The 25,740-nt window shown below is 48.1% G+C and overlaps 2 protein-coding genes across 2 annotated transcripts; both read left to right on the forward strand.

The window, feature by feature from the left end:
• Positions 1–3,685: 3,685 nt before the first annotated feature.
• Positions 3,686–4,768, forward strand: Cnr2 (cannabinoid receptor 2). The gene has a single exon (XM_036177363.1). The coding sequence runs from the start codon at positions 3,686–3,688 to the stop codon at positions 4,766–4,768; it is 1,083 nt and encodes a 360-aa protein (XP_036033256.1).
• Positions 4,769–8,273: 3,505 nt separating this feature from the next.
• Fuca1 (alpha-L-fucosidase 1) lies at positions 8,274–24,357 on the forward strand. Its single transcript, XM_036180057.1, has 8 exons — positions 8,274–8,697; positions 10,128–10,262; positions 12,718–12,855; positions 16,125–16,230; positions 19,097–19,297; positions 20,550–20,740; positions 22,972–23,071; positions 23,677–24,357. The coding sequence occupies exons 1-8, from the start codon at positions 8,318–8,320 to the stop codon at positions 23,815–23,817; spliced, it is 1,392 nt and encodes a 463-aa protein (XP_036035950.1). The 5' UTR covers positions 8,274–8,317; the 3' UTR covers positions 23,818–24,357.
• The last annotated feature ends 1,383 nt before the right edge of the window (positions 24,358–25,740 follow it).

Here is a 25,740-nt window from a genome sequence, read left to right on the forward strand (position 1 = left end):
ATCCCTATGAGTTCAAAGCCAGCCTGGTCTATGCAGAGAAATTCTGTCTCAAAAAAATGAAAAATGAAATGTATTCGTCAGCTTATCAGCTCACAGAGGCTGACTTCCTCTGTTTCTTCCTAGGCTGAATTTCCTCCTGCTAAAAAGATAAGTAATGTTTCATCAGTAAAGGTATCTTAGCGGACAGTTTTATTTGGGGTCGTTTGGTTGGTTTGTTGGGTACAGATATAGTTAGCCCTGGCTGGCTTCGAACTCCATATGTACTGCAAGTCATTTATTTATTTGTTTATTTTTGAGGTGAGGTTTCCCTAGGCCTCAGGGCTAGGCCTGAGCTTAACCTGTCATCCAGACAGGCCTCCTGAGTTGCTAAATTCACATACCTCATCACCAGGTGTCCTCCTCCTTTGATGCTTAACTTTGAAATCATATTTCTTATCTTTATTAATCTCAGCACTGAAGAGGCAGAGGCTTGCATTAGAGGCCAGCCTGTGTACAGAACAAGTTTCAGGACAGCCAAGGCTACACAGAGAAACCTGTCTCAAAAAACAAAAACAAAATCGTATTTGTTTATTATCTATTCATTCATTCATTCATTCATTCATTCATTCATTCGTGTGCATGCTCAAGTGCATGTGTGTGTGTGTGTGTGTGTGTGTGTGTGTGTGTGTGTGTGTGTGTCTGTGGCAGGGTTGGGGGAGATGCCTTGGTGTATGGACATATGGAAGCAAGGGGACAATGTCCATTCCACCACATGAGGCCCGGGGACTGAATTCAGTGTGGGACAGTGCCTCGAATGCTTTTCTCTACCTGCTGAGCCGTCTCATCCACCTCTGGTCTCCTTTTCATTTTTTTTTTTTTTTAAGTTTTTTTGTTTTGTTTTGTTTTATGAGGCAAGGTCTTACTTTGTAACTCTCCTGGAGCATGCTATGTAGATCAGTGGGCTTTGAACTCACAGACCTGCCTCTTCCTTGAGAGTGCTAGGCTAAAGGCATGCACTACCATGCCCAATTAAAGGTTCATTCATTATATTTTATGTGTATAAGTGTATTGCCTGCATGTATATAAGTGCACTGTGGAGGCCAGAAGAGGGTATTGGATCCCCTAGAACTGGATGGTTACATGTGGTTATCAGCCTCCATATATCCACAGGTCCTCTGGAGGAACAGCTGTTAGCCTCTGAGCCATCTTTCCAACCCTCCTTTTATTTTTTATTTTTATTTATTTATTTGTTGTTGTTGTTGTTTATTTATTATGCATGCAGTGTTCTGCCTGCATCGCTGCAGGCCAGAAGAAGGCACCAGATTTCATTACAGATGGTTGTAAACCATAATGTGGCTGCTGGGAATTGAACTCAGGACCTCTGGAAGAGCAGTCAGTGCTCTTAACTTCTGAGCCATCTCTCCAGCCTCTATTTATTTGTTTTTTAATTTGTGCTTTTTTGTTTCTTTCGCTGTTGGTTTTTTGAGACAGGGTTTCTCTGTGTAGCACTGGCTGTTCTGGAACTTGCTCTGTAGACGAGGCTGGCCTTGAACTCAAACCTACCTCTGCCTCCCGAGTGCTGGAACTAAATGTGTGTGCGGCCACCTCTGCCTTGCCCTTCTTTTAATTCTTTATAAAGTATCTTCAAGACTTGAATAAAACTCTTGCAAATATAATGCTGCTCTTGCTTGCTCAATGCTCATCAAATGAGTTCAAATTCCATGGCCCCTAGATGGAATAATCCCACATTATCTGTTTAGAAATTTGTCTTTCTAGAAAGAGTGTGCTTTCTTATGAAGTTTAACAATGCCTTGCACAACGTTTACTTGTCCTAAGTTTTTTTTCTCCAATATTCAGGACATGCTTATATTTAAAAAATGATTCATTATCTGATGTTCAAATTAACAGGACTTCTATATCTTATATCTAGAGTACAGTTGTTAAGACAGGGCTTCACATAGCCAATGAAGACTTTGAATGGACTCTCCTGCTGTCACCCCCAAGTGCTGGAACTACAGGTGTGTGCCACCACACCCAGTTTATGCATCGCTGGGGACTGAACCCAGGGCTTTGTGCACGCTAGGCAAGCTGCATTCCCTTATCCCCTTCCCTACATGAGTATAAAAAAATTTTTGTTTCTGAGACAGAGTTTCACTATGTAGCCTAAACTAGGCCTCCAATTCACAGAGATCTACCTACCTCAGCCTCCCAAGTGCTGGGATTAAAAGCACACACCAAGGCACTGGAGAGATGGCTCAGAGGTTAAGGGAATTGAACTCAGGACCCACATGGTGGCTCACAACCATCTGTAATGAGATCTGGTGCCCTCTTCTATATACATAATAAATAAATAAATACTTAAAAAAAAAAAAAAGCGTGCACCACCATGCCCCACAAAATACTTCATCTATTTATTTTCTGGTTTTGTTTTTATGAGACAAAACACTATCACTTGAGGTGAAGCCCCAGTTATTGTCTCCCATCCCCAAATAGTTGTGAAGCTTTTAGTATCTTACCAAAACTGAGACAACAACACACACACACACACACACACACACACACACACACACACGTGCACAACACACACACACACACACACACACACACACACACACACACGTGCGCACGTGCGCACGAGCATACAACATAAAGCAGGTTTGGTGGTGCACACCTGTCTGTAATCCCAGCTGCTTTGGAACCTGAAACAGGAGGATCTTGACTTCAAGGCTACCTTGTGGGATCATGTCTCAAAAATGAAAAAAGAAAACTGACCAGTGAGATGTCTTAGTGAGTAAAAATGCTTGATGAGCGGGCCTGGTACCCTGAGTTCAATTCCCAGAACCCATAGTAGAAGGAGAGAACTGACCTCCACACACACTCTGTGGCACATACATATCACATGTGAGTGCATACATGCACGTGTTCTTGCGCACAGGCATGCATGCACACCCCCCATAGTAATAATAAATAATAGTAATAAATAATAATAAAATAAAAGTAGTATCCCTAAATCTTCACTTCCATTTTTTTTTTTTTTTTTGGTTTTTTGAGACAGGGTTTCTCTGTGTAGCTTTGTGCCTTTCCTGGATCTCTCTCTGTATGTAGACCAGGCTGGCCTCGAACTCATAGAGATCCGCCTGCCTCTGCCTCCTGAGTGCTGGGATTAAAGGCATGTGCCACCACCACCCAGCCTAAAATTTTTATTTATTCATATTTTATGTATGAGTCTGCATGTATGCACATAGACCAGAAGTACGTAACAGATCCTATTACAGATGGTTGTGAGCCACCACATGGGTGTTGGGAATTGAACCAGGTCTTCTAGAAGAGCAGCCAGTGCTCTTAAATACGGAACCATCTCTCCAGCCCCTCACTTCCATTTCTTATTGGTTTTGTTGTCTTTGCTGTTGGTCCCTGGGGATTCCCCTTGGCTGAAAGAGGAAATTTTAGGATTTGTCACTTTAGAAAACAAAACACCAAAAATCTGGCAGGTCACTTCTGCTAATTGGAAACTGAAAGACTTGGCTTGGAGAAAAGGCTAAATGCTTGCCTACAAAATATAAATTGATACCTTCAGCACATGGGCAAATGCTTAATTAGTGTGAGCTCTTAGGTGAGGTCATCACTGCTAACATCCAAAGACTCTTTTCTCCCTGTCTACAGCCAAGCCTTCTGTACCAGACCCAGTAGAAGCCAAAGCCTGTCCATGGAGGGATGCTGGGGATTGGAGGTGACCAATGGCTCAAAGAGCAGCTTGGAGTTCAACCCGATGAAGGACTACATGATCCTGAGCAATGCCCAGAAGATAGCTGTGGCGGTGCTGTGTACCCTGCTGGGCCTGCTAAGTGCCCTGGAGAACTTGGCAGTGCTGTATCTTATCCTGTCCTCCCAGCGGCTCCGCAGGAAGCCCTCATACCTGTTCATCGGCAGCTTGGCTGCAGCCGACTTCCTGGCCAGTGTGATCTTTGCCTGCAACTTCGTCATTTTCCATGTCTTCCATGGTGTTGACTCCAAGGCTGTCTTCCTGTTGAAGATTGGCAGTGTGACCATGACCTTCACAGCCTCTGTGGGGAGCCTGCTGCTGACTGCTGTTGATAGATATCTATGTCTGTGCTACCCACCTACGTACAAAGCTCTCGTCACCCGTGGGAGGGCACTGGTGGCCCTTTGTGTCATGTGGGTCTTCTCAGCATTGATCTCCTACCTGCCACTCATGGGATGGACTTGCTGTCCTAGCCCTTGCTCTGAGCTTTTCCCTCTCATCCCCAATGACTATCTCCTGGGCTGGCTCCTACTCATTACCATCCTCTTCGTTGGCATCATCTATACCTATGGCTATGTTCTCTGGAAAGCCCACCAGCATGTAGCCAGCTTGGCAGAGCATCAGGACAGGCAGGTGCCTGGGATAGCTCGGATGCGGCTAGATGTGAGGTTGGCCAAGACTCTGGGGCTGGTTCTGGCTGTTCTGCTCATATGCTGGTTCCCTGCATTGGCTCTTATGGGCCACAGCCTGGTCACCACACTGAGTGACCAGGTCAAGGAGGCCTTTGCCTTCTGTTCCATGCTGTGCCTGGTTAACTCTATGGTCAACCCTATCATTTATGCCCTGCGAAGTGGAGAGATCCGCTCTGCTGCCCAGCACTGCCTGGTAGGCTGGAAGAAGTATCTACCGGGCCTCGGGCCTGAGGGAAAGGAAGAAGCGCCAAGGTCCTCAGTTACGGAGACAGAGGCTGATGTGAAAACCACCGCAGTGCCTGGTTCCAGAAGTCCGGGCTGCTCCAATTGCTGACGGTACCATTTTTCCTGTTGGAAACAGCCAGAGTGAGAAATCAGCTCACTCCCTCAAGGAGAGGGGTGTCCCAGATCCTGAATCTTTCTGGAATCAGCTCTAGGGGACTGGACACAGACCCCTTTTTGCAGGGAGTGCCAGACCTCAGGCTAGAGGTCATGCCTACCTGCACAGATGATAGCAGGCTCTCTTCACATCAAGTCAGAAAGGACCAAGAAGCCAGAGGGGCCTCCAGGGGCCATAATAAAGGATTCAGAGGCTATCTGAGATGAAGGACCTGTTCTCCTGGGATCACAGAGTACCCTGGCCATTGTGGTCACGCCCGGAAATTCATCAGTGTTCACGTCTTCTATGGTGTGGATTCCAGGCTGTCCCGCTGAAGACTGGCAGTGAGACCAGTGAGTTCTGGTTCCTGCTTCATTGTTTCGGACTCCGTAGCTATAAAGCCATGTGAGGGTCCACCTTCAGGTCACCCTTGCCTCTTGAAGATCAAGAATTATTGTGTGCTGAGATCAAGGGTGTTGACTCAGACAATCACAGGCCATCAGCTCAGGGTGTCTTGTTGAGCAAGGGCCCTCCTGATACCCTGATAAGCCTTGAAGACATTGCAACTTTATGTCCTTGGGGACCCAGAGGAGGCTGGGTTCACTGGAGGTGCAGAATCTTCAGGGAACTGCATTGACCTCGTGACATTCTGCTATGTGTAGTGTAGCAGTATCCTAGGCTAGCCTAGCTCCCGTAAAATGCAAGATATTCGCAAAGGTTTTCTGGGTCCTGGATTGCTCCCAGTGATGCTCAACTTAGCCTCCTTGCCTCTTCCACACTCTGGTCCTTCAGGTAAAGGGAGCTGGGAAGGGGAAACTTCCTGCAGTGGTCCAGGCTGACATCCTCTATCCACAGCCCCATGCTGTGTCCCCAGGTACCTGAATTTTACCTTCACCAAGTGGCATCCCCAACAGAGGGAGGTTCAAGACACTGATGGTGGCAGGAGGAGTAGCCTGGGGACCACAGGCACAGTGAAGGGAAAGCTATCCATTAAATGTCATTTAACACTTACAGAGCAATGTGTTCCCTGCCCATTTGCTCCTTCATCTGCGTCATAAATGTGTGTGTGTAGGCTTTGGGCCAGTCCTGGATATCATGCCATGAAGCAGACGGACCCCATCTGGGGCTTGCAGTCTACAATCTGATAAGAAGTGAGTTGGGCATGCTGAGTCTGGAGGCAAAGGACTGTCAATTCCAGCTCCTTAAGAGGTTGAGACAGGTAGTTCCTAAGTTCAAAACCTGCCTGAGCTGTGCATGGAGTTCAAGTTCAGTTTAGGCAAGTTGATGGGATCCAGTATCAAAATGAAAAAAAAAAAAAAAAATGAAGGGCTGGAGCTGGGCATAGTGGTGCACAGATATAACCCTGGTGTTAGAACTGCTGAAAGTTTAAGGTCAGCCTCACATAAATGAAAAACTGTCTTTTTTTTTTTTTTTTTTTAATGTGTAGGGGTGTTTTGCTGCATGTATGTCTGTGTACCACATGTATGTCTGGTGCTCACAGAGACCAGAAGAGGGCATCAGATCCCTTAGAACTGGTATTACCAGATAGTGGTGATCTGCCATGTGGGTACTGGGAATCAAGCCTGGTCCTCTGGAAGAACAGCCAGTGCTTTTAACCTCTGACCACCTCTCAGGCCCTGAATCCAGCTCTTAAACACTCTGTGCTTTTGCTTTAAGTAGAGAGGCAGAGTTTATGAAGGGGAAGAGGAAGGCAAGTGCCCTGGGTAGAGATGAGAAATAGCCTTGTTGTTTAGATGATGATCCAGCCAGCAGACAAGACTTGCCCATTGCCCAGAGAAACCAATGAAGTCCAGTGCAAATAACTCAGCCTCCCTAATAATACAGGTCTGTCCACTCTGCCGCAGACCCTCCCACAGGCCTCTGCAAGACAACATTTTGGTTTCTCTGTGAGGTCAAATGAAGAACATAGTATCCCATTTTATCCTCCCCAAGACAAGTTCTGTGCATCCAAAGCCGGTGCAAATTCTAATTGCTATTTGGAAAGATGAAGGGGGAGAAGTTGATTTTTTTAAAAGTCTTCTGTGCTTAGTGCTTTAGAGCATATTTCAACATTAACCCCACGTTTCCTCACTACTCCCTGAAGGAGGAAGCACTTGGTCTGTCAACATAAGCCCTGATTTTCTCCAAGGTGCTGGAGTGGGTGGAGAGACGGCTTCCACCCCTGTGAATTCTGGTACCACCTTCGGCCTACACTTTTGTGATCTTAGGTACCCCCTCCCCTTGCCCTTCTCCGTGTCTTAATTTCCTCCTCGGTCAGTTGGGAAAGGTAGGGAAGAGGATGCCCTCGAGGAGCCATAAACCTCTTATTGCTCTAACGTGAGATGGTTGCCTCAGCAACCCTGGAGCCAGCCGGTTGTGCCACATGGACCATGTGACTTCTGGCTTGCATACTTCCTGCAGCTATGGACACACACACACACACACACACACACACACACACACACACACCCCATTGGGTGTGTGCTGACAGTAGAGGAACCAGGTGGCTTGTCAAACAAGTTTTTCAGAGGTTCCTGGGGCAAGGGGGTCTCTTGGCTCTCAAGTTTCTGGTCCTGCTGTTCCAAAAATCATGTCTCAGTGGCCCCCTGTGGGCTTGTTGGGTGGCGCTGGATTGAACTCCAGGCCTTCCAACATGCTCAGTAAGTGCTCTACTCTTGAACAGCTCCTGGGTGTTGAAGCCAAGCTCTCTGAGAGGCCCTCAGGGGTTTTAGGGTGCAGCTCAGGGCTAGAGCGCTTCCTTTGCATGGGCAAATGCCTGGGGTTCAAAGGCCAGTACTGCATAAAACCAGGAGTGGTGGTGCCGTTCCGACCAGTAATACTAGCACTCAGAGGTAGAAGCAGGAGGATCAAGGTCATCCTAGCTGTGAGTTGGAGACCAGCCTGAGCTGCATGAGACACGCTCCCCATCTCAAAATAAAATTAAGTTACAATTTAAAATTAAATTAAAATGTTGAAATGCCTCAGAGTTCTCAAAGTAAGTTCAATAAACAAGAGACAGGCCAAAATAACGACGTCTGCCCTTCCTCTTTCAGCAGCCATTTCTTCATAAAAGTTTCTACCTCGTTATTTCTCTATCTTAAGCAACTCGGCAATCTGCTAAGCGCCACCTGCCGGCAAAGAAACCATGGCTCCTAATTAGCCACTAAATAAAACAATCCGTTTTCAGCCTTCTCCCGAGGATTAGGGCAATAACGTGGGCTACTCCCTTTTCTCTGCACTTTCCCGCTTCCGGGAACCGGGCAATCAAGTCCCTAGCGGAGACTATGGAGTTTAAATTCAATAGCGCAAAGCTGTCAACGCCTCTTTGCGTCCTTCTCTCATTCAACGCCAGAGGGCGCTCCAGAGATGGCGCCTCAGACCGCACACGGGACCTCAAGATTGACCCCGCCCCTTTCCCCTTCCGAGCCAATCGTCACTCTGAGAGGCGGAGCTACTGGACGGCGCCTGCGCGTTAAGAGGGACGGTGCGGGCACGGAAGCAGGGATGTGGGAGCTGAAAAGTGAAGGCCGGGTGGTGGGTATCACGTCGCTGCTGCTGCTGCTGCAGCTGGCTGCTGCGGCCCAGGCAGTGGCCCAGCGCCGCTACACCGCGGACTGGCAGAGCCTGGACTCTCGGCCACTGCCGAGATGGTTTGACGAGGCCAAGTTCGGGGTGTTTGTGCACTGGGGGGTGTTCTCGGTGCCCGCCTGGGGCAGCGAGTGGTTCTGGTGGCACTGGCAGGGCGAACGGAATCCAGCCTATGAGCGCTTTATGAGAAAAAACTACCCGCCCGGCTTCAGCTACGCCGACTTCGGACCGCAGTTCACGGCGCGCTTCTTCCACCCGGACCAGTGGGCCGAACTCTTCCAGGCTGCGGGGGCCAAGTGAGTGCGGGCCGGGCGCGAGGCGGGCCTGGAGGATGGAGTATTAATGCTAAAGAAGGGAGTCCAGCTGGGGATTAGTTTTAAAAATGAAGGCGGGAAAGCACTGGGTTCTATAACTGTATGGAGAGAGACCAGAGCCACACTACACCCGGCGTCTCTTCTAAAAGGGCTAGAACACAGCCTGGATTCCTGTCAGTTGTAGACCTGGGCCAGTCGTCACCTTAGGCTACCTGCGGCGTCTGTGGAAGGTTATAAAAACGAAGCCGCCTGAGTTCCTTGTAGCCCTGTGTCTCTAAATGGAGAAGGATGGGAGTTTGGGGTTCTCCCTCACCTCACTTCCTTGTGGTCGAACTCTAAGGAGGGATGGGGTTGTTTGGGCAGAACCTTCCAGAGGAAGTCTGTTTTGAGAGCCCTAAGGCAGAGAATTTTGGCTGTCCTCGGGACTGATGGGTCTGGCCACTGGGAAGGCAGCAGGTAAGGTAGTAAGATGGTGGCGGGAAGGCTTCTGTTTCTAGAAGGCTTAGGGCAGCAGCCCTCCACTCTCCCACTGATGTTTCTGCCATCCTCCAGGTTTCAGTTTGCTCTGGACCTTGGTTTTTGGTTTTTGGTTGTTTTTTGTACTGAAGGGAAACGCAGTATAGTAGTTGCCATTATAAGTATGGTGGTGCATGCCTTGAATCCCAGCACTGGGGAGGCAGGGGCAGGTGGATCTCTGTGAATTTTGAGGCCAGCCTGGTCTACAAAGCAAGTTCCAGGATAGCCAGGACTGTTGCACAGAGAAACCCTGTCTCGAAAAACAAAAACAAAACAAACAAACAAACAAAAAACTATTTGCTATTACATGCCATTACAGAAATACAAGTCTTGAGGAAACAGGAGTCTATCTTTTAGAGAACCTCTCTGAGATTAATTTGCAAATAAAAAGGGTGAACTCCAGCCTCTTTCCAGACTCCCTGTTTTGTGAATGAGGTCACCAGCCCAGAGAGGAAGGAGCCTGGTGTCCTAGACTGCAGATCTCGTGACCTGGATGCAGGTGAAGGCTCTTGACCACTGCACCCAGGTCTGCAAGCCATACCCAGAAGGACTAGTTTTTAAATCAAGCAGCTTCTGTCTGTCATCTGCTCTTGCCAATAGAATAGGGCAGAGGGTTGAAGAAAGTTCATTACTTACGCCCAGAAGGGTTGAGTCTGTGAGCCAAGCTGCACAATTTTGTCTTGCCACCCTTCCCTCCCCTGTGGGGATCCAGTGCCTCCTTCCATTATCGAGTCATACCTACAAGGGAGTATTGTCACCGTGAAAACATCTTGGTTGTTGTAGTGACTCACTCCAGTACATTTCCTATCATTGAGATCTTTCTGCCATACTGGGCAAGGTCAGGATTATGGTCACTGCCTGCTTCCTTTATTTTTATTTGCTTTTGATGTCTACAGGTATGTGGTCCTGACCACAAAGCATCATGAAGGCTTCACAAACTGGCCAAGTCCTGTGTCTTGGAACTGGAACTCAAAGGATGTGGGGCCCCATCGAGATTTGGTTGGTGAGTTGGGAGCTGCTGTTCGGAAGAGGTGCGTGTCTGTAGACACCTAGCTTTTCTACCGTCTTAACCACCCATCCCTCCAGATGGGTCTCGTCTTGTTTGTCTGCGGGGGGGGGGGGGGGGGGGGACATATTTAGCCAGTGAGAAGGAAGGCTCCCAGACTTGGGGTTTGAGATTTGGCAGTTTTCACAGGTCCATAGTGATGCAATGGAAAAAGTTCACAGTGGGGTGGAGGACACTCAGCACAGACTTTGATGGTCCATTTGCAGCCTGCTACGGATTCCCATGGAAACTTGGAATACAGAGCCTTTTCTTCCTTTCTTTTGGTTTTGTTTGTTTTTTCAAGACAGAGTTTCTTTGTGTAGCCTTGGCTATCCTGGAACTCACTCTGTAGACCAGGCTAACTTCAAACTCACGGAGATCCACCTGCCTCCCCCCCCTGAGTGCTGGGATTAAAGGCCTGAGCCATCACTTCCCAGTTTAGAGCCTTTTCCAGTATGTGACGGGCCAGGGACTGGGTCTCACCTTTCTCTCCTCAGTAGCCACCAGCACCCACCCAGCACAGAGCTGTTCAGGCCTGAGGGCAAGCTCTGATAACGGCTGGTCGCATTTGGGTGATTCTAGCACTTGAGAGGCAAAGGCAGTAGGGTCAGGAGTTCAAGGTTGGCCTTAGATATAGACTGAGTTTGAGGCTAGCCTGGACTACAGAAGATTGTATCTCAAAGGGCTAAATAAAAATAACAGTAGGAATTAATTTCTCAATATAGAAACAGTAGGGCGTGGCAGAGATAGAATGGTTTTGGGTTTGGGAGCTGACGAACACAAGACCTCATGAATATTAAGCGGTTGCTCTTCCACTGAATGTATTAGTTACTTCTGTGTCAGTGACCGCCATACCTGTTAGAAACAACTTCAGGGAAGGAAAGTTGATTTTTAGAGGGTTTCGGTCCACCATGGTGGGGCACCTGGATTCATGGCAGCCACACACTGTGGTAGAGGTTATTTATTTATCTAACATGAGGAGGGAGCAGACAGGATGACAGGCAGTGTGTCCTTCAGAGCCCTCGTGACCCACTCACTCCTGCCAGCATGTCCCACCTTGTAAAGGTTCGGCAGATTCCCAAAATAGTACCATCAGCCAGGGAACAAGCCTTCAAAACATGAGCCTGGGGGAGACATTGCAGACGCAAACTGTAACACAGCCCCATTCTCAGCCACTGGCCGTGGGATGGAACTTGGACTCAGGTTTGGAACCCTGCTGGCTGGCTGTGCTTTGCCGTTAAGAAAGAAAATTACTTTTGGCTGTGACTTGTTCCTGTATGAGGGATAGGCTGACTGCCTGCTTGTGAAAACCATCAAGTGTGATTGGAACCCAGCCATGCCTTGTGTCATACATTGCCAAGCACTGTCTTGTGGAACATGTTGAGAGCTGAGACGGAGGCCACAGCTTACAAAGTCCAGTGGACTGCCTGTACCTTTAACCGGCTCAGGGTTCTGTGCCCCGTGAAGCACTTGACCAAAAACCCTGCAGGAAATGTCCGTCTATCTTAGACGGGGATAAGATATGGACTTTGGAAGTAGTGGTTTTCCTCTGGTTTGGTTTGGTTTTACAAGACAGGGCCTTGTTCTGTATCCCTGAAGAGCTTGGAACTTGCTATGCAGACCAGGCTGCTTTCTAACCTGAAGCAATTCTCTTGCCTCTGCCTTCCCGGTCCTGGGGTCCAGGCCTGTGGCAACATGCCCAGCCTCAGTAGGCTGGATTGGTAGCGTCTTTGTAAGTGGTTAACCCCCGAGTCACATGCTGAAAGCCTCCTCTCCAGTTCTTACCTGTGCTTTGCTATGTTGTTTTCTTCATTACCTGCATTATAATGTCAACGTAACACCATGTCTTAATGAACTGTAGTAATTGTACACTTTTGAGGTACAGTGTGACATACTCAAAGTGTATAATGAACTAATCAGGGTAATTAGCATTTCTAGCTTCTTAATCATTTGTCATTTGTTTGTTAGGAACCTTCAAACGCCTTTCTTCTAGTTCTTTAAAAAAGTATTTAATAGGGAGAGGGGTATAACTTATGACAGAATGCTTGCCTAGCATAGCTGAGGCCCTGGGTTTGATTCCTAGCACCATAAAAAAAGAAGATTTTAAAAAATGAAATATATGCCAAGTGTGGTGGCATGTGCCTTTAATCCTAGCACTATGTAGGCAGAGGCAGGTGGATCTCTGGAAGTTTGGGGCTAGCATGGTCTATATATACAGTTCTAGGCCAGCCATGGCTACATAGTAAGACCCTGTCTCAAAAAAAAAAAGTCTATTAAATAAAAGATCTCCAATAGCTTAGGCTGACATTAAGCCCACTTGGTAGCCAAGAATGACCTTGAACTCCTGATCTTCCTAACTCCCCCTCCTAAGTGCCGATGCCACACCCAGCCTTATTTTTTCTCTGCCTAATGCCAGCTGCTGTTGTATTTTTCTGTTTAAGGAACTTACGCTATGGCCTCTACCACTCTCTCTTGGAATGGTTCCATCCACTCTACCTGCTTGATAAGAAGAACGGCTTCAAAACTCAGCATTTTGTCAGTGCCAAAACAATGCCAGAGCTGTATGACCTTGTTAACAGGTGAGAAACAGAGGGGCCGGGGCCTGACAACTTGTGTTTGAGGTCAGAGCGGCCTCCAGGATGCGGTTAGAGGGCTCCAGCCAGAGGCTGCAGTGTAAGGCATCAAAATCATAAAACTGATGTTTGTATGAATGCTCAGCATGTTTCCCCTCCCACCTCTCAGGACTTCTGGACCGGGGTCACTTACTAAGCTGCTGCAGTCACAGGGAACCCAGGTGGCAGTGCATCAAGGTGCCCTCCTCGCTTGCCATTGTCGCTAGTCAGGACCTTAGAGAGAGGCACTGGCCCCTTCTCGATCACAGGCTGTACACAGAGCATCCTGAGCACAGATCCTGCTCAGTGAGAACTGTCTCGTCTGGTCTGGGGCTCAGATCTCTCTCATTGTCCCAGTGCTGGGAACAGGAAGGGGAGCCACTGTTGAATCCAGTGTCGCCATTCTCAAACTGGAATTTGTTGCTAATCTGCCCACGTTCACTTTCACTTTCGTTATTTAGTGGGGACGATGTCCACAACACGTGTACGGGGAGGTTAGTTTTCTCATTCTACCCTGTGGACCCCAAGGGTCGGACTCGGGTCATCTGGCTTGGTGGCAAGTACTTCCCACCCACTGAGCCTGCCCCCTCCCTCCCCAGCCCGTTCATAGGCTTTTCCGTTGTGACATCCGGGAGCCACCGCTGGATGAGGGACCCTAGCGGCCGAAGGCGGCTTCTTTGCCCCGCTTTCATTATATGTTTCGTTTGGTTGTGTGCGGTTTCTTTGCTTGCTTTGGTTTTTCAAGACGGTTTCTCTGTGTAGCTCTGGCTGTCCTGGAACTGGCTCTGTAGACAAGGCTGGCCTCGAACTTCAGAGATCCTGCTGCCTCTGCCTCCCTAGTGCTAGGATTAAAGACCTGTGCTACCACCACCCAATGGCTTTTTTTTTTTTTTTTTTTAGATTTTATTTGTTTATTTATTATGTATACAGTGTTCTGCCTGTATGCCAGAAGAGGGCACCAGGTCTTAGTATAGATGGTTGTGAGCCACCATGTGGTTGCTGGGAATTGAACTCAGAACCTCTGGAAGAGCAGCCAGTGCTCTTAACTTCTAAGTCATTTCTCTAGCCTGGCTTTTTTCTTTTATAAGCTGGGTGGCTTAGAAAAAAATTGCTTAGTCTCCCTCATACACTTTCTTTGGGGAGGGGGGAGTTATGTTTGTTTATTTGTTTCTTTGTTTGAGACAGGGCTGTCCTAAAATTTTCTCTGTAGACCAGGCTGGCCTTGAACTCACAGAGATCTGCCTGCCTCTGCCTCCTGAGTACTGGAATTAAAGGTGTGTGCCACCACTGCCCAGCCCTGGCCTCTTCTTTATCCCTGGACCTGGAGTTAGTAATCATGGGAACTGACGAGGTATGCTGCCTAGCGCATTTGACCACACACAGTGGAAGAGACCACTCTCTTAGCTTCTAGCCTTAGAGAAGGCTTTGTTTCTTGAGACTGGCCTCACTGTGAAGGGCAGTGACGGTCTGTCATTGAGCAAGTTCACATGTGAGCTCCAGCACCTTCAAATCCATGGTACTGAAACGTGCATAATGATGCTTATCTTAGACTGTCACGTTTATTATACACACTAGGCTCACAACAGTAAGGATGTAGAAGGTGCACCAGGCCCCGAAAGGCCTTTCCAGCAGAACTCGGTAGCTGCCAAGAACAGATCAGTGTCATAAGCAGACATCTTCATTTTGTACTTCTGGGACACCAGGGGCTCACTGTGTAGCCCAGGCTAGCCTCTAATTTGTAATCTCCTGACTCAGGTTCCCAAGTGCTATGATTACAAGCATGAGCCACTACACCTGGCTTTTTTTATTTTTTATTTTTATTTTTGGTCCTGAGGACAGGACCCAGGTCTTAGAACATGCTGGGCAGTGCTCTGCCGCTGAACTATACACCCCAGGCCATGACCACTGTTATTGTTTTTGTTTTGTTTGTTTTTGAATTTTTAAGACAGGGTTTCTCTGTATAACAGTCCTGGCTGTCCTGGAACTCATTTTGTAGACCAGGCTAACCTTGAACTCAACTCACAAAAATTTGCCTGGCTCTCCCTCCCAAGTGCTGGGATTAAAGGCTTGCGCCACCACTGCCCAGCTGTTCTTGTTTTTTAATGACATTTTATTATTTCGTATCCATGAGTGTGTATTATAGGGGCACATATGTGCCCCAGCACACATGGAAGTCAGAACGACTGTGGAGGTCAGCTCTCCTCCTTGTGCATTCGGGGAATCAAGCTCAGGTCATCAGACTGGAGAGGCCATCTGGCCTGCCCAAGCACCAACCTCTTTTCCAGACGTATTTATTATTTGTGTGTAGTCTGCATGGCCAAGGAGGCCAGAGGGCATCGATTCCCTGCAATGAGAGTTGCAGGTGGTTGTGAGCGCCATGTGGGTGCTGGGAACCAAGCCCAGGTCCTCTGCAAGCAGTAAGCACCCTCACCCCCTGAGCAGTCTCTCCAGCCCTGTGAGCGTCACCTCGAATTGGAGTTAGTTCCTTGAAGGAAAGCAAACTGTAGATACTGATTACCTTTCTAAAAGGGGGAACAGGGAGACTAGGGGAAGTGTACGGAAGCAATGTGTTTCTTGTTACTGTTGTTGTTATTGCTATTGCATTTGAATTTCTTTGGGGGTGTGTGTGCATGCATGTGCCATGCATGTAGAGGTCAGAGGACCACTTGCAGGAGTGGGACCCAGGGACTGAACTCAGGTCGTCAGACTTGGCAAGTAGGCGCCTTTACATATGGAGCCCTTTACCAACCCCTGCAGTTCCTTTCTTAATTAAAGTGTTTATTTTATATGTATGGCTGTTTTCCTGCATGTGTGTCTACGCACTCTGTGCATGCCTGGTGTCAACAGAGGCCAGAAGAGGGCATCCGATCCTGGGGCACTGAGTTACAGGGGACGGTGAGCCTCCTTGTGGGTGCAGGAACCAAACTTGGGTCCTCTGGGTGAGCAGCCAGGCCTCTTACCTACTCAGCCATCCCTCCACATGCCCTCCCTGAGGCTCTTTTAGATTTCTTATCTCTTGAGTTTCTGCATTGTAATTTTTATGGTACTTTCCAATCAAGAGACTTTTTTGGTGGGCTAGGAATGGAACCCACGGCCTCACGTGTGGTAGACAAGTGCCCTACCACAGAGCCATACTCCTGTCTCTAAGGTTTGAATATTTGTTACAAAACTCTGACCATAAGACTGAACTAGATATAGATGCAGATAGCAAACCACTCTGATCACGTGTCTTCCAGCTACAAGCCCGACCTGATCTGGTCTGATGGGGAGTGGGAGTGTCCTGATACTTACTGGAACTCCACAGCTTTCCTTGCCTGGCTCTATAATGACAGCCCTGTCAAGGTAGGTGATCGCCTAACTTACTCATTACTGGTTCTGGTGAGAGAGCAGGATGGGCATGGTGACACTTGGCAGTCCTCTCAGCCTGTAGGCCATGGCAGGGGCAACTCACAGCAATCCTCCTGCCTCAGCTTCCCAAGAGCTGGGATTATGGGTGGATGGCACCACTCCTAGCTCTATATCCAAAACTTAAAGGGTACTTAGCTAGTTAAACTCTCCACACGGTCAGTACAACTATATTTGCATCTTGTGTTATGGACTTTTTTGTGTGGCAGAAGTCTTAATCTTTGTGATAGAAAATGTCTGCCATGTGGTGCTGGGCAGTGGTGGTGCACACCTTTAATCCCAGCACTCAGGAGGCAGAGCCAGACGGATCTCTATGAGTTCAAGGCCAGCCTGGTCTACAGAGCCAGATCCAGGAAAGGCGCAAAGCTACACAGAGAAACCCTTGTCTCGAAAAAACCAGAAAAAAAAAAAAATGTCAAAGATTTTACATGCTCTACATTTGTAGATTTTAAAGAAAAATCTAGGGGGCTGGAGAGATGGCTTAGTGGTTAAGAGCACTGACTGCTCTTCCAGAGGTCCTGAGTTCAATTCCCAGCAACCACATGGTGGCTCACAACCATCTGTAATGAGATCTGATGCTCTCTTCTGGCCTGCAGACATACATGCTGTATACATAATAAATAAATAAATTTTTTTAAAAAAGAAAAGAAAAAAAAATCTAAGTATAAAGCATTTTGGTAGTTGGAGGTATAGCCCAGTGGCAGAGCACATGCATAGCATGCAGAGGGCCCTGGATTTAACTACAAACACCAAAACTAAGCTTGGATGAAGATGCCCTGGTGGATCCCTATCTGTGTGGGTCTTATTGGGTAGTTATTACTACCAGGATATGGTATATCAGGATATGGGAAGAAAAGGAGAGAGAAAAGAGACACCCTTCCCTGAGTGAAGGATGCTGATTGAGGGTGTACTTCACTGGGAGAGCATGTTAACGTATGCAAGGCTTGTGTTCAGGAACTTGCCAAGTCTCAGGGGACTCCCAGATGTGCATTTCATCCCCAGGTAGTTAACACTGACAGAATGCCAGGGTCTAAATTTTCCACATCTGTCTCCTCTTCAAGTCTCTGCTTAAAGTTTAAAGGGCGCCTGGTGGTGGTGGCGCACACCTTTAATCCCAGGACTTGGGAGGCAGAGGCAGGTGGATCTCTCTGTGAGTTTGAGGCCAGCCTGGTCTACAAAGTGAGTTCCAGGACAGCCTCCAAAGCTACAGAGAAATCCTGTCTCGAAAAACCAAAAACCAAAACAAACAAAAAACCAAAAGTTTAAAGGGCAAACACTGTTATTCGCCATGGCACCCCTGTCTCGGCCACAGAAAAATAGTTATGAGTGAGCAGTTGACCGTCCATCAAGACTTGAGATGGGCCAGGTATGGTGGTGCACACCTTTAATCCTACAGTTCAGGAGACAGGCAGAGCTCTGTGAATTGAAGGCCAGCCTGGTCTGCACAGTGAGTTCCCAGGCTACCCAGGGCTGCATAGTGAGACTGTCTCAAGAAACAAACAAAGAAAGTCTGTGGAGCCTTGTCCATGCCTCCTCTGGTCTGTGCCTCCATGGATCCAGGTCATCTGCTGCATGAGATGACAGCCACACGAGCCTGAGTAAGGAGAGTCACAAAAAGATAAAGATGTAGCATTGGTGAAGCAAGCAAATGTCAACCACAAGTATTTAAAAACCACTGCAAAGCCAGGCGGTGATGGCACACGCCTTTATTCCCAGCACTTGGGCAGGAGGATCTCTGTGAGTTCCAGGGCAGCCTGGGCAACACATGAAAACCCTGTCTCAAAAACAAAACAACAAAACCCACGGCGGGGGCGGGGGCGGCCTCTTCTGGCCGTCCTGGGTACTGCACACGTGCACAGACAAGCAAAACACCCATACAACTTTCTGATTTATTTATTTACTCTGTGTAAGTTTCTGTGTTCTGTGTGCATGCAAAAGCCCACAAAGGCTAGAAGAGGGCACCAGATCTCCTATAACTAGAGTTACAGGTGGTTATGGTCACCATAACAAACCCAGGTCCACTTGGAGAGCAGCAACTGCTCTTAGCCATGGAGCCATCTCACCAGACCTCCAAACACTTCTTTTTTTGAGCTGAGGATGGAACCCAGGGCCTTGTGCTTGCTAGGCAAGTGCTCTACCACTGAGCTAAATCCTACCCCCCCCCCAAACACATTTTTAAAAGATTACTTTGTTATTTGTGTGAATAGGTGTTTTGTCTGCGTGATTGAGGTGTGTGCAGGAGCCAGTGGAGGCCAGGAGAGGGTGTTGGATCCTGGGACTGGAGTTACAGGAGGTTGTGAGTCACCATGTCAACCGAGCTCACAGCCTTTGTAAGAGCATCAAACACTCTTAACGGATGCGCCATCTCTCCAGTCCCATGAGTGCTACAGGTCCCATGCTTTTACAGCAAGCACTTCGCCCACTGAGCCCCCATCTCCTGAGCCCCCCAGACAACCTGTAAAACCGCCGCCAGCACACTCCCTCTGTGCACCTCTCGGCTGGCTTCCTGGACTTAAGCATTGCGGACATTAGAGGCTGGATGCTTCTTTGTCTGAACACTGTCTTCCACACTGTAGGACGGTAGTCAGCAACTCTGGCTTCTCCTGCTGTGTATCAGCACCGCCCTCATGAGGACAACCAAAACTGTCAGGCTTCCCATGTGTGCCCTCTAGAGCAAAATAGCCACAGGGGAAACCACTAATGCAGTCCCGAACTTCTTCCTTCCCAATAGTGTCACCAGATGCATCTGCATCGCATAAAGGAGCAGGAAGTACTCCTTTGACCCCGTTCTCCTTTCTCTTAGGATCAGGTGGTAGTGAATGACCGGTGGGGTCAGAACTGCTCCTGTCATCACGGAGGATACTACAACTGTCAAGATAAATACACACCACACAGCTTGCCAACCCACAAGTGGGAGATGTGCACCAGCGTGGACAGGTCGTCCTGGGGCTATCGGCGTGACATGACCTTGTCTACCATTGCCAATGAAAATGAAATCATTGAGGTAAGAGCACACTCCACCTTGGTTGTTTCAACTGCTTACCTCAAAGTAGCCCTCTAACTCGGAGTAGGGTTGCTAGAACCTGCTAGAGCCACAGGACTCTGAGGCAAACCTTTCCTAAGCACATTGTCAACATCACTGTTACAGAGAAGCAGGTTGGGGCTTTTGTGTGTGTTTGTTTTTTGAGACAGTTTTCTCGGCATAGCCCTGGCTGTCCTGGAATTCGCTTTGTAGAACAGGCTGGCCTCGAACTCACAGAGATCTGCCTACTCTGCCTCCAAGTGCTGTGATTAAAGGCATGCACCACCATATCTGGCTGAAACCTTTTTAAATTACATCTATTTATTTGTTTTGGGGTGGGGGCAAGTGTGTGCCACAGTGCACATGTAGAGGTCAGCAGACAACCTGACGGCCACTTCTCTCCTTCCATCCTGTGAGTCCTGGGGGTCAAACTTAGGTCATTCATCTTGGTGGCCTTGGCCATCTTCTCAGCCTCAGGGAAAGCTTTATCTACAGAGGTGTTCTTTCCAGAACATTCCTTCCTTTTTCTTCTTTGTTGCAAGGGTGTGTGTACATATGTACACATATTTGTGCATGTGCGTTTCTGACCAGCACAACCTGAGGTGTAGTTCCTCAGGTTCCATCTATGAGGGAGGGCAAGATCTCTTACCAGCCTGGACTGGCCATTCAGCTGGCTCTCTGGCCAGGAAGCCATGCAAGCCTGTGTTTCTGCTCCCCAGGATGAAGATTACAAGCATGCACTACACCACAACCTCCAGATTTTTTTGGTGTTTGTTGATTTGGGTGTGTTTTGTTTGAACATGAATTCTGAGGATAAACTCAGGTCTTCTTGCTTATAAGGCAAGCACTCACCCTCTGGGCCATCATCGTCCAACCTCTTCCAGGAGTGTTTTCAGTTAGCACGTGAGTGGTTCCAGTTTCTCAGAACTATAATTGGTGATTCAGTAGGCAGGACGACTCTGTGTGAGCACTATGGTACAGAAGAGTGCTCAGCTCACCGGGGCTGGGGTGGTGGGATGGAGAGCCACCGACAGATGCAGCTTAGGAAGATGTGAGCTGTCCTGCATGGCTCTAAAGTTCAACTCACCTTCCTGTTTTCCCTTTGCAGAGCTAGGGATTGAACCCAGGGCTTTTCTTCTCTTGGTGTCCCTTACTGTCTGCATATTCTTGACACCGTGCCAGGCTTGGTAGTCAGGCCTCAGCTTTTTTTTTTTTTTGTCTCTGCTCTCTTTAGGAATTGGTTCAGACAGTAAGTTTGGGAGGCAACTATCTTCTCAACATTGGGCCAACTAAGGATGGACTGATTGTTCCCATCTTCCAAGAAAGACTTCTTGCTGTTGGCAAGTGGCTGCAGATCAATGGGGAGGCCATCTATGCCTCCAAACCCTGGAGAGTGCAGTCCGAAAAGAACGTGACAATTGTGTGGTGAGTCTTACCTTCTTGTACGGTCAGGAGGAGGCTTGATGATAGCTGAGTTTTCAGTTCTGTGTGAGAGCACAGCCAACGTAAAAGAATAAATAGCAAGAGATGGTAGATGGATGGATGGATATATGGGCGGGGGGTGGCAAAATATCATCAAGCTGGGTACTTAAAATGCCCAACAGAAATAGATCGTTTAGGGAAACCGATTTATGGCTGGAGCTCCTCCTGTTAGAGGGTGGGTCCTAGGCAGAGCAGAGTGGGGCTCTAACTAAGCAAGTAACAGCAGCAGACTGACATCACCTGACTCTGAGGCTCACAAATACCCAGCAGAAGTGGACTGGGGAAGTTGAGGCAGTCAGCTGGAGTGCCCAGTAGAGACACTCTGGGGAAGTTGAGGCTGGAGTTCCAAATGCACTTTCTTTCCATGGACTAAACTGCCCATGGCTGAACCTCCGGCTTCCTGTTCCCCCTGCAGGCACTTTTATATCAGGATAAACAATGGGACCCTGTTGGAGATGGCTGACCTAGCTGTTCTCAGAGACTCGAAGGTTTTGCTCTTGGGCTGTTCTGCTGTTTCCCTCCCTGACAGAGGGTTAGGGGGCAGCCCAACCCCTGACAAAAGGGGCTTTAGGACACTTTGAGACAAACATGCTTAGGTGTGAGATGTGGGCACTCCACTTCCCCAAGCAGCTTCTTTTTTTTCTTTTTCTTTTTTTTTTTTTTTTTTGAGACAAGGTTTCTCTGTGTAACAGTCCTAGCTGTCCTGGAACTCTTAACAGTTTGTTTATTTATTTTTTTAAGGATTTATTTATTTATTATGTATACAGTGTTCTGTCAGCATGTATGTCTGCAGGCCAGAAGAGGACACCAGATCTCATTACAGATGGTTGTGAGCCACCATGTGGTTGCTGGGAATTGAACTCAGGACCTCTGGAGAGCAAACAGTGCTCTTAACCTCTGAGCCATCTCTCCAGCCCCCTGTCTTGGAACTCTTTATAAAACCAGGCTGGCCTTGAACTCACAGAGATCTACCTGCCTCTGCCGCCCCAGTGCTGGGATTAAAGGCGTGCGCCACCATTGCCTGCCCCCGAGCCAGCTTCTAAGTGGACTCAAACAACACTTGACAGTTTATCAGTATGTTGCACATCACACTTGTGAGGAGTGCTGGCAAGGTCTGTGGCTCCCGATGACCTGGCACACTCTCTGGTCTCTCCATCCTGGTTACAAGGCTGGAGGTTGTCTTGCCTCTTGCTGTAAAATTCAGGTCCCAGCTGGGTTCTCTCTCCAACCACCCTCCATCCTAAATTCTTCCTGTTCGTACCTGCACCTCTAGGTCTAGTTCTTTGATCTTGGACCCCAGTGTCTTCAGCTGCAAAGTGGGTGCTGGTACTTAGCTTCCCAGACTTGCTTTGCAGGCTAGGTGACATAATGTGTGTGAGGACCCAGCAGAGTGGCAGGCCTGAGCTCAGCTTCCTGTCAAAGGATGCCGGTGTCAACCAGAGCACCTCGCTTTCCCACTTGGGACACGTTAATTCTTGCGGATGAATTTCTGTGAGGTGGTTTTCATCCTCTCTCCTGAGCATGTCACCATTGCGTGTGTTCCCCTGGTTACACCCTCTGCTGTCTTCTCGTGGAGCTGGAGTGGAGATTTCACTAACAAGTTACGTGTCTTCAGTCCTAGTAAGTGGGAAGTAGCTAGTTCATGCTTTGGTGGTGCTGTGTGGGTCGTGGTCTCACCATGTTCCTTGGCTGTGCCCAACCCCTGGGCTCAAGCTATCCTCCTGCCTTAGTAGCTGGGGTTATATGTGTGCATCACCACACCAAGCAGGAGTTCTTGTCTTTGTTTTTTGGATTTGGGGTTTTTGGTTGTTGTTGTTTGAGACAGTGTTTCTCTGTAACTGCCCTGACTGTCCTGGATCTCACTCTGTAGACCAGGCTGGCCTTGAACTCACAGAGATCTGCCTGGCAACAAAAGTTATTGAGTCAACAGGGGAAGGTCTGGAAAACTGCTGCCCAGGGGTTAATTTTAATTTTTAAAGAAACCTTAATCCGGTGATTAGGATAATAGAGGATTTCAAAGAGTTTTCTAGACCCCTTCCTTCCTCCCTTACTCTCACTTCCTAGTACTCTTGACGAACACAAGGTCTTTAATGGGTGAGTTATCTAAAGGGGATTGAGGGTCTGTCAGGAACACCACTCAACATTCCGTGGACAACGGTGTTTCTTGTTCCCAGGTACACTGCTAAAGACTCAGCAGTTTATGCTACTTTTCTGTACTGGCCAGAAAATGGAATCATAAACCTTAAATCCCCCCAAACGACCTCAACCACAAAGGTAAGGAGGCCCATTGACCTATTGACCTATAACTTGTCTGTTTTATTTCCCAGTGCATGCTTCGGCAAACACTCCTACTGATACAGCCCCAGCTATTGTTCGTTCGTTCGTTGAGCTGGGTCCTCTCCCTCTCTCCCTCTCTCCCTCTCTCCCTCTCTCCCTCTCTCCCTCTCTCCCTCTCTCCCTCTCTCTCTCTCCCTCCCTCTCTCTCCCTCTCTCCCTCTCTCTCTCTCTCTCCCTCCCTCTCTCCAAGACAGGGTTTCTCTGTCTGTCCTGGAACTCACTCTGTAGCCCAGGCTGGCCTTGAACTCACAGAGATCCACCTGCCTCTGCCTCCTGAGTGCTGGGATCAAAGGCGAGCCAGGTTCTTTATGCAGCTCAGGTTAGCCTCAACCTGTGGTTCTCCTGTCTCTACCTTCCCAGTGCTAAGATTCTGGGCTTACGTCACTATGCCTGGATAGATGTAACTTTTATGAAAAAGCAAAGAAATAAGGCAGGCTTTCACTCCTTCCTTCCTCTTGTATGTCCCCCTAGAGTGTCCTCACTGCTGTGGTCCAGCACATCAGTGAGTAACGGGGTCTTTTCATCCCCCTTGCTTTCCACAGATAACGATGCTAGGACTGGAAGGAGATTTGACCTGGACCCAGGACCCCCAGGAGGGGATCCTCATCTCTCTGCCCTCGTTGCCACCCAGCACTCTTTCGGTGCAGTATGCCTGGACTCTAAAGCTGACAAGAGTGAAGTGATTGTTGTCAAGAGCAGATGGCCCTGTGCGAGGCTTTGCCTTTCTCTTACAGGACCGTCAGTGCAATAAAGTAGCTTCCCTTCCCCAGCCAGTGACGATTTTCCCAGCCTATTTTAATCAATGGGACCCTAGTACACTGAGTCACCGCCACCGAATGAATCGATTGAAGACGGGAGATCCATTGCTGGCGTCTCTGGTGAGCAGGAAGGCCTGCCTGGACAGCTTAGCCGAGCTCATCTGCTCCACCACTAGAAATCTCCCTTTCTGATGACGAGCCAAGTCACCTGTTGCCTGCTGGGAGCAGGTCAAAGAGGTCTGGCAAACCCAAGCCCCTGTGCCTTATATTGGTTGTCACTAATCCTGAGGGCATTACACCAGTCCCAAAGGGGTTGCCAGGCTGCCAAGGTCACCTCTTTGGAAGTTTGCAAAGCAAGCCAAGCTCTGGCATTGAGCCTGTCTTCAGAGATACCGATGAAGGAGTGTGATTCTGCCTTGCCCTTTAAAAAAGATAGAAGTAAATTTGTATGTCAGATTATTTCTACCAAAAGCATGTCATAGTTTTCTTTCCCTACATTCTGTTACTCTGTTTGGGCTGTTTATAGTGTTTTACACATTTTCTGGCTTTTTTTTTTTTTTTTTTTTTTTTGGTGTATTGAGACAGGGTTTCTCTGTGTAGCTCCTGGAATTCACTCTGTAGACCAGGCTGGCCTCAAATTCAGAGATCCACCTGCCCCTGCCTCCCAAGTGCTGGGATTAAAGATGTGTTCCACCACTGCCCACCCTACACCCAGATTTTTAAACAATAAAATAGCAAGAAGACTGGAGAGATGGCTCAGCAGAGGATCAGGGCTTGGTTCCTAACACTCATGACATAGTTCACAACTGTCTGCAACTCCACTTCCAGACAGAATGCCTGTTGCCCTCTTCTGGCTTCTGTGGGCACTGCGCACATGGTGTATAGACACACACACACAGGCAAAACACCCACAAACAAAAATTAATCATTAAGAACAATAGTGTGAATATCTTTATATCAAGATTTTAAACATGGCCAGATGTTGGTATCTGTTATAAGTCTAGCACTCAGAAGCAGGGGGATAAAGAATTCAAAACCAGGTTCTGGTGTAGACCATGTTTGAGGCCAGTCTGAGCTGCATGAAACTCTGTCTCAAAACCAATGGAGATGGCCGGACAGTAGCCTTTAATCCAGCACTTGGGAGGCAGAGCCAGGCGGATCTCTGTGAGTTCGAGGCCAGCCTGGACTACCAAGTGAGTTCCAGGAAAAGGCTCCAAAGCTATACAGAGAAACCCTGTCTCAAAAAACCAAAACAAAAAGTTATATAAATGAATGAATAAAAGCAATGGGGCTGGAGAGAAGGCTCAGCAGTTAGAGTTCCTACTGCTATTGCAGGGGACAGAGTTTGGCTCCCAGAACCCATAGATAACTTAACAACCACCTAGAGCTCCAGCTCTAAGGGATCCAATGTCTTCTGCCCCCCAAGGGCACTGACTCACTTCCCATAACCATACAAAGGCACACAAGAAATTCAAATCTGGCCAGGCAGTGGTGGCGCATGCCTTTAATCCCAGCAGCACTCAGGAGGCAGAACCAGGTAGATTCTAAATTCAAGGGCAGACTGGTCTGCAGAGCGAGATCCAGGATGGGCACCAAAACTACATAGAGAAACCCTGTCTCGAAAAACAAACAAACAAAATCAGGGTTGGGGATTTAGCTCAGTGGTAAAGCGCTCGCCTAGCAAGCACAAGGCCCTGGGTTCGGTCCTCAGCTCAAAAAAATAAAATAATTTTATTTTATTGACATATAATTCACACTGTATAACTCACCCACTAAAAACTTACAGTTGGGCCAGTTATGGTGGCACATGCCTATAATCCCAGCACTCAGGAGGCAGAGGCAGGTGGA

This window comes from Onychomys torridus, chromosome 2 (assembly GCF_903995425.1).
Source record: "Onychomys torridus chromosome 2, mOncTor1.1, whole genome shotgun sequence".
Classification (NCBI taxonomy): Eukaryota; Metazoa; Chordata; class Mammalia; order Rodentia; family Cricetidae; genus Onychomys; species Onychomys torridus.

Bases quoted from the DNA above. Each gene is read 5' to 3' on its own strand.
- Cnr2 (XM_036177363.1), top strand. From the start codon at position 3,686: ATGGAGGGATGCTGGGGATTGGAGGTGACCAATGGCTCAAAGAGCAGC.
- Fuca1 (XM_036180057.1), top strand. From the start codon at position 8,318: ATGTGGGAGCTGAAAAGTGAAGGCCGGGTGGTGGGTATCACGTCGCTG. The intron at 10,263-12,717 runs GTGCGTGTCTGT...TTTCTGTTTAAG, and splicing joins GGAGCTGCTGTTCGGAAGAG to GAACTTACGCTATGGCCTCT. The intron at 20,741-22,971 runs GTGAGTCTTACC...TCTTGTTCCCAG, and splicing joins AAGAACGTGACAATTGTGTG to GTACACTGCTAAAGACTCAG.